The sequence below is a fragment of the Miscanthus floridulus genome, chromosome 3, assembly GCF_019320115.1.
Source record: "Miscanthus floridulus cultivar M001 chromosome 3, ASM1932011v1, whole genome shotgun sequence".
Taxonomy (NCBI): Eukaryota; Viridiplantae; Streptophyta; class Magnoliopsida; order Poales; family Poaceae; genus Miscanthus; species Miscanthus floridulus.
The window spans coordinates 113,934,998-113,943,247 of NC_089582.1; the positions used below are offsets into that span (position 1 = coordinate 113,934,998).

Below are 8,250 nucleotides of genomic sequence, written 5' to 3' on the forward strand. Positions count from 1 at the left end.
AGCAACCACCCCCAAATTTCATTTCGCTAAACATCAAATCACTTTGGGTGCGCAAATATAAATGAGCTATCCAGTTTTTTGGTATAAACCTAGAATCATTTTTATCTAAAAATAGCCAAACACAAATGAACTCATCTAGATTTGTAATACAACATTACAGGCAGTTCATGGACGAATCTATGACCACAAAAAAATCATGTAAGCAATAACTGTGAAGCTATTCTGGACTACATCTTACATGTCTGCTAGATGGAAGGGACCTGCAACAATTTTTATCTAAAAATAGACAAACACAAATTAACCCATCTAGATTTGCAATACAACACTACAGGTACTTCATGGAGTAATCTGTGACCAAAAAAATGACGTGAGAAGTAACTGTGAAGCTATTGTGGACTACATTTACATGTCTGCTAGATGAAAGGGCACAATAATTGGCTGTTGTGAAGATCAAGCCACACCAAGCAGGCCACACCCCAAAAAAATTATAGTGACCATGTAGATGGGTAAGAGAAGAGGGGGCAGCAATAGATCTAGGGTGAAACTGACCTTGCCTTGTTCTTTTGCCTCCTTTCACCACGATTAGCCTCCTCAAAATCTCACATCCTGTGAAAAACTATGCAAGGGAGCAATGTCATATGCAGGAAAAAATCACAGACAATGGTTCTTGGTGCACGCATATGCAGTATGTCGCCTGAGGGCACCCACCGTTGGAACCCGCGGTGCCGGCGCGGTACCTGCAGCGGCCGCGACTCACCCGTGAGCTCCCTCCCTGCCGACCTGAGTGGCTAGCCTGCTTAGGGTTTGGATAGGAGTGGGGAATGAACCAGAGGAGGTGGCCCGCGAACCACTCTCGACGCAGAAAACAGAGGAGGCAGCGGGAATCGTCGATTCCGGTGGCTTGGAGGTCACCGGTGGCAGGGAATGGGCGCGGGAGCTTGGCGGCGGCGGGCCTCACCCGCGCCTTGCCCTGGCCCGACCAGCCTTAGCACGTGGCGGCCTGTCCACGACAGCCGAGGGCAGCGGCAGAAGCTGCCCCGGCGCGTATCTCCTGCGCCCGCCCTGACGCCCCGCGCGCGACGCTCGGAGGCCCGAGCGGATGCTCCCTCGCACGCGCGGCCGCGCCTCCTTCCGTGCACGCTCGGCCGCCCGCGCCTCCCTGTTCTACGAGCTCTAGGGTTTCCCTTCAAGTGGTGAACGAAAAGCTCGGAATGAACCAGAAGCCACGGAGACGCGGATTGACTAGAAATAGTGATGGGCAAAAGAGTCATTTGGCATCTAGTTGGCACCCAGCTCTGTTAAAATTACACGGTAGAGTGACGGGAGTGGCACTGAGGAAAAAGAAATTTCATTTGATGGTAGTGAAGATCTTTTAAAAATTTCGATGGCACACAGGTAATTCTGATCTTTTATAATAGTATATAGGTAAAAGGCCCTTCCAAGATCCTAACCTCAGATCCAATGTGCCTTTCTGCCCACAAAAGATTTTGTTATATGCTGAACAAGATCTTCAGGCTGTTGTGCAGACAGACCGGCCTCGTTCATTACCACACTACATACGCAGCATTTTAGCTTTTAGGTACAGTACCAGTACGTGCCGTCTCTAATTCCTAAGGCATATTTGTTGCTTTCTGCATAATTTATCAGATTCTCTCTGGGCCTACGAGCCCTGTTCGATTCAAGAACCGTCTAGATACCGACAACGAATTTATTTCCCCTCATATATCATTGGTTCATGGTTTTGGTTCATGATGTGCACTGAAAATGCCGCGTTTTTTCCCAAAAGAAAAATGTGGTCTGAAAATGCCAATCAGAATTGACTGTCCAATTCAGCGAACAATATATGGGCCTTGTTTATATTGCAAGTTTTTTCACTCTTTTTCCATCACATCAAATCTTTGGACACATGCATGAAGTATTAAATGTAGATAAAAAAAATAACTAATTACACAGTTTGATTGTAAATTACGAGACGAATCTTTTGAGCCTAGTTAGGTCATAATTGGACAATAATTGTCAAATACAAACGAAAGTGCTACAATGTCCACTACTGCTTTCTAACCCAATCTAAACAAGACCGTGAACTGAATTCCAGACCACCAATCCACCATGGATGACTATTATAGCTGAGCTACAAGGCCAGATTTTTGCCTGCAGCAGAAGCAATTTTGACAGGGTACAGCGTACAGTACGAAATGATATGTTTCTCCTGTAGCACAAGCCTAAAGGTACATACTCCACGTAGACAATGCTGCTTCACTGTTATCTGACGGATGTGTGAAGGCAGGAGTGGACAAACCGTTCTGGATGCATGATGGATGGATGGATCAGAACGGGTGCCAGCATGGACAGACAGATATGTTGGCAGCGGGGAATAAATTGGCTTGCAAGGGATCCAAGGTACCGTTTACTTCCCTCCTAAAATGCTAAATTTTTTAAGATTCTCTATCACATCAAATCTTTAAACGCATACATAAAGTATTAAATATAAATAAAAAATAAAACTAATTACACAGTTTAGACGAAATCCACGAGACGAATCTTTTAAGTCTAATTAGACTATGATTGGACACTAATTGTCAAATAACAACGAAAACTGCTACCGTGCATTTTGCCAAAAATTTCGGCATATGCACAATTGCACACTTTTGCTGTGTCACAATCAATTCTCCGCTATCATGTATGATTTCCACTCACCATCAGGAAAAAAGAGGAGAAAACGATTGCCATTTCAGAGTATCAGTAAACTCTGATAGAAGTATCGTTGCCGGTTCGTATCGTTGCTGGTTCACGAAGAAATACTGCTGGCTGGTTTGTGTGAGAGAAAAATACTGTTTCAGCTAGAAATTTATGATCGTTTACGATAAGCCACAGGCAAACGAACAAGCCGAGAAGATAGATGGATTGTTGCTGAACCTTGTGCTGCAAACGATGCAATGCAACCACGCAGGTCGCAAGTCGCAACAGTAGCCTCGTGACACGGTGCCGACATTCCATTTGGCGCCTAAAATACTAGCATCCCAACTGGCAGACACTTCTTCTACGGCCTTGTTTAGATGCAAAAAATTTTGCAAAATGGCTACTGTAGCGTTTTTGTTGTTATTTGGCAAATAGTGTCAAATCATAGTCTAATTAGGCTTAAAAGATTCGTCTCGTGGATTTCGTCTAAACTGTGTAATTAGTTTTATTTTTTATTTATATTTAATGCTACATGCATGCATCCAAAGATTCGATGTGACGAGGAATGTGAAAAATTTTGCAAAATTTTTTGCAAACTAAACTGGACCTACCTCGCCACTGAAAGTCTCGAAGCAGCGGACTGGGCTGGCAGCGGCCAGCAGGATATGCTACTCCCTTCTGAAACGACCGGCAGAGCGGCAATTTGTACCAATGAGCTCATGCCGCCGCATTAAAGATGCTAAAAGGAGCAGTGGATTGGACCATGCTCTGAACCCTTCACCAACCAGCTTCATTACTTCACACAGGCAGACCCAGTGCAGCGCTGCTCGAAGCACAGCCACATGAACACACGCTGCGTTGTGATTTGTGAGTGCACAAGTAGCGAGGGTCCCCTGTCGAAGAACCGGACCTAAATGAAGCGGCAGGGCCCGAATACGTGCAAGTTTGCTTTGGATGGGAAGGATTCCGAATCCAGAAATGCAGCGTACAAGTAGAGCTGAAGGTATCGTAGCTTGTGGTGCATGATTTTGCTTTGGGTTATTTCGATTCGTACCATTACAATTTTTACGTTTTTAAAATATATTATTATTATTCGTCTATTTGAAAACTTACCATTACAATTTTGTCTTTACCTCATTCGTGCCATTTTCTACGTTTAAAACCATAACGAGACCACATGCAGGTCACTGTATTTTCATATGACCTAAAATGCCCCTGTCATTTTTTTTCTCTCCACCCACTGACCCAGAGGGCCCATGTGTCATCCTCTACTCCCTTCTTCCTCCGTCCACTGGTGCTCGCCTGCACAGGGCACCGCCCGCTTGCAGGTTCACCAAGGCGACTGGGGCTGCTCTCGAGCTCGTCGGCGCTCGATGCCACGCGCAGGGGGAGGCCGGATCAGAGGCCCAGGTGCAAGAGGCGAAGGCAGAGCCCACGACATCGGAGGGGAGCATGCTGCGGCTGCCGGCGCCGAGTGCCCACCGGTGTCGCGGAAGCCGGAGTGGGCGCCTCCGCCGCAACAGCCTTCTTCCCCGCCGCGCACGACCTCACTACCGTGTTCCTGGCCCTGTTGCCAAAGAAGCGGATCCAGGCAGGCTGACGGCCGAGCGCATTCCGATCCGCGCTGCCGCGGCTGAACTCAGGACGACGAGCTCAGGTGCCGGCGAACACAGGCGCGGGCATGCAGCATGAGGCATGGGATCGGTTGAGGGCGTGCGACACCTCCTGCCTCTATCCCTGTTCAGCGCTCGTGCTTGCCATGGAGCGGGTGAGGTCGTGCTTGCCATGTCGCTCACCGAACCCACCGCCGCCATGAATCCAACTGTCGCTGCTCGTGCTAGTCATGATGTCCAGCGGCGGCGCACGGGGGCTGAGCCAGCTAGCAGCGGCGTGCGCGCAAGGCATGGCCAAGGGCGGCATGGGTGGGGAAGAAGCTGTTCTGGAGGAGACGGGAAAGGTGGAAGGAGATGACTAGTGGGGTCCACATGTCAGTGATTTATAGAGAAAGGAAGGTGGAGGGGCAGTTTTGTCCATATAAAAATACGATGACGCAGTGTACGTCTGCAAGTGGGCTTAAATCATTTCCAAGTGTATACCGTGGCATATTTCAAAGAGAGGAAGAATTATAATGGTAAGATTCAGAATAGATAAATAGTAATGACAGTTCTTGAAACTTTAAAAATTATAATGATAGCAATCCACCGTCTGTTCGGCTGGCTGGCTGGGCTAATGCTGGCCAGCCCACTCACGCGGGCACTGTTTATATGAACAATGTCTTTCAGTTAGAATAATAATTTTTTTTTCCCAACCATTCAGTCGAAACAGTATTTTTTTTCGGGCGCCGAACGCTTTTGCGTCCACCATTCTTAGCATAGAATCTTGACGTACGTGGTTTCAGATCACGGGATGGTGAACAAGAACAAAACAAGTGACATTTGTGCAAGAGAACAATTTTGATTGATAGGGAGCCAGTGACTTCATCTTTCGTCTGTCCTGGCTCCTCTGTTTGATATTATCATCATCTATACCTCTCCCAATCTTTTTATCTACCAATATGAATGCAACAGTTATTTGCATCATTATTCCCACTAAGCACTATCAGCATAAGGAGGATTAGAAGGAGCAGCAGCGAGTAGCAAGCGCTGGAACAATACATGGTTACAGACAAAAAGCCTCCGAGAACTAGCTAGAGAATACACACTTGGTGACTGTGCTTGGCGGTGGTGGTGCTCTGTTTCTGTGTGCTGTACTGTGCTTGATAGATCACGACGACGCCGACATGGCCGCCGCGGCCTTCTTCTTCTTCGCGGGCTTGTCGGCGGCGGTGCTGCTGCGGGTGCCCTTGGCGATCTTGGTGTTGAGCTTGTAGTAGTTGACGAACCAGTCGACGAAGTGCCGGAGGCCGGCCTCGAGGGAGGTGGTGGGGCGGTAGCCGAAGTCGTGCGCGGCGTGGCTGACGTTGGCGTGGGTGAAGGGCACGTCGCCGTTGCTGGGCATGGTGACGATGCGCTTGTTGGCCTTCTTGCCGAGCAGCTTCTCGAGGATGGCGACCATCCGGGTGACGGGCACGGGGGAGGTGTTGCCGAGGTTGTAGACGCGGAGAGGCGCGGGACCGCTCTTCTTGCCGGACCTGGAGCCGGTGCTCTTGCCCGCGGTGTCGAGCGCGCCGAGGCAGCCCTTGACGACGTCGTCAATGTAGGTGAAGTCGCGGCGCGCGTCGGAGCCGTCGGCGGCGCGGAACAGCGTGATGGGCTCGCCGGCGACGATGCTGCGGGCAAAGAAGAAGTAGGCCATGTCGGGGCGGCCCCAGGGACCGTAGACGGTGAAGAAGCGGAGGCCGGTGATGGAGAGCCCGTAGATGTGGTTGTAGGTGTGCGCGATGGCCTCGCCGGCCTTCTTGGTCGCCGCGTACAGCGACGCCGGGCGGTCGGTGCGGTGGTCCTCGGAGAAGGGCGCGTCGGTGTTGAGCCCGTACACCGAGGAGGAGGAGGCCCAGACGATGGCCGGCTGCGGGTCGGCGTGCTTGGCCGCCACCTCGAAGACGCTGACGAGCCCGGCCACGTTGGACGCGACGTACGTCTGCGGCGCCTCCATCGCGTACCGCACCCCGGCCTGCGCGGCCAGGTGCAGCACGTGCGTGAACGCCGCGACGTCGAAGAGCTTCTCCAGCAGCAGGCCGTCGTTGATGTCGGCGTCGAGCACGACGACGCCCCGGCTGGCCAGCAGCGCCTGCCGCGCGCGCTTCAGCGACGGGTCGTAGTAGGAGTTGAAGTTGTCGAGGCCGAGCACGCCGTCGCCGCGGGCCTTGAGCGCGAGCGAGCAGTGCGTGCCCACGAAGCCCGCGGCTCCGGTGACCAGCACGGAGATGCCCCCGTCCCGGCTCGGCCTGGCGCTCCGCCGTACCTCCTTCTCCCACGCGGCGCCCCCGTACGACGCCGAGGACATGAGCAGGCTGCGGTGCGAGGCGGAGGAGGAGTGCGCGCCGCCTGCTGAGCCGTCGCTGCCGCCGGCGGAGAGGTGGAAGGACCGCGAGAGGAGGGACGGGTAGTGCAGCGTGAAGAGGAAGACGAGCGCGAGCGTGGCCAGCACGGTGGCTCGGAAGAGCAGGTGCGACGACGCGGACACGAGCTTGGCGCTGGTCGCCCGGCGCAGCAGCAGCGCGCCCCCGCTGGCGTACCGCTCCAGCTTCATCCCCTTGGCGGCCGCGTCCACCGCGGTGATCCCCGACGACGGCATTGTGGCTGTGCTCTGCTCTTCGTCCTCCTCGCGTTCCGGGCCTCGAGGGATAGTTGGATAGATAGCTACACGGATAGACAGCTAGGCTGGCTCGAAGCAAGCAGGCTTGCTGAGGAGGGAGTGAGAGAGCAAGCGTGGGGATATAAAGGGGGAGAGTGAAACGGAGGGGGGGAGGTGGGCCCACACGGCGGGAGGTTTTTGGTTTCGGTTGGAGGCCACTCGGGGTGGCTCGAGTCGGGTGCGTGCTTGCGATTTTGGGATCCTCACCTCCCTGCCTAACTTGGTTGCTCGGTGCGTGCTGTGATCTGGGCCTTGTTTAGATTGAAGAAAATTTCAACCCGATGAATAGTAGCACTTTCGTCTTATTTGGTAAATATTGTCCAATCGTGGACCAACTAAGTTCAAAAGATTCATCTCGTGATTTCCAACTAAACTGTGCAATTAGTTATTTTTTTTACCTACATTTAATGCTCCATGCAAGTGACTAAAAATTGATGTGATGGAGAGAGAGTGAAAAAACTTGGAATTTTGGGGTGATCTAAACAAGGCCCTGGTAAACGAAGAGGAGCTGAAAGCGGTAGTGTTTTTGGTATGATCGCATCGCATCGGAGCAAGGGTGGTTCCCCTTCCCCCGAACCAAAGTGGTCTCTCCAGTCTCCGGCTCGATCTCTCTGGCCGAGTCAATGGCTGACCGACGGATTGCCAGAGACTTTACTACTAGTACTACTACTTTAGCATTGAGCGCCGCACTGTGCAAATCTGTGTGAATTAGTGTTTGCTATTAATTGGACAGTGGGATGGACAGGTAGAACACGGCCTCATTTGGACCATAGAATGTTCACAACAACGTGCATTTAATTTGCACTCGAATGCATGTGTTTTGCTAAAACAGGTGGCAAGTACATTGGTACACGTCGGCGATATTAATCATCATCTCATACATTTATGGTTTTTTAACATGGAAGAGAAATAGGTGACAGAAAAATACCATTGCTCCGTGGATTTTAGAACTATGAAACAATTATTTCATCACTGTAGAGTTGTTGCTATATAATATAATTCACAACACCCGTTTATTATATGCTCGGTATAGAGCTGCTACGAAACATGTTAAAAGAAATATTGTACAAATTGTCTGTTAAGCTATCTTGAGATCACATGGCACTGTATGAAATCGCAGAGCCAGAGATAGGTTTGTTCGGCTGGTATTAAAGTCGGCTGAAGCTAATTTGTTGTGAGAGAATAATACTGTAAATTCTAGCTGATAAGGCGACTGATAAGTTCAAGCGAACAGGAAAACGATACATTTTGCCCTAAATCCTAATGTCCAACCGG

General features: G+C 50.8%; 1 protein-coding gene across 1 annotated transcript; it reads right to left on the reverse strand.

Moving 5' to 3' along the window:
* Positions 1–5,113: 5,113 nt before the first annotated feature.
* On the reverse strand, positions 5,114–7,010 carry LOC136546558 (UDP-glucuronate 4-epimerase 6-like). Its single transcript, XM_066538531.1, has one exon. It carries the CDS (start codon positions 6,913–6,915, stop codon positions 5,443–5,445), a length of 1,473 nt encoding a protein of 490 aa, XP_066394628.1. The 5' UTR covers positions 6,916–7,010; the 3' UTR covers positions 5,114–5,442.
* Between the last annotated feature and the right edge of the window lie 1,240 nt (positions 7,011–8,250).

What these genes read in the sequence shown, in the direction of transcription:
- LOC136546558 (XM_066538531.1), bottom strand. Translation starts at nt 6,915, where the DNA reads ATGCCGTCGTCGGGGATCACCGCGGTGGACGCGGCCGCCAAGGGGATG.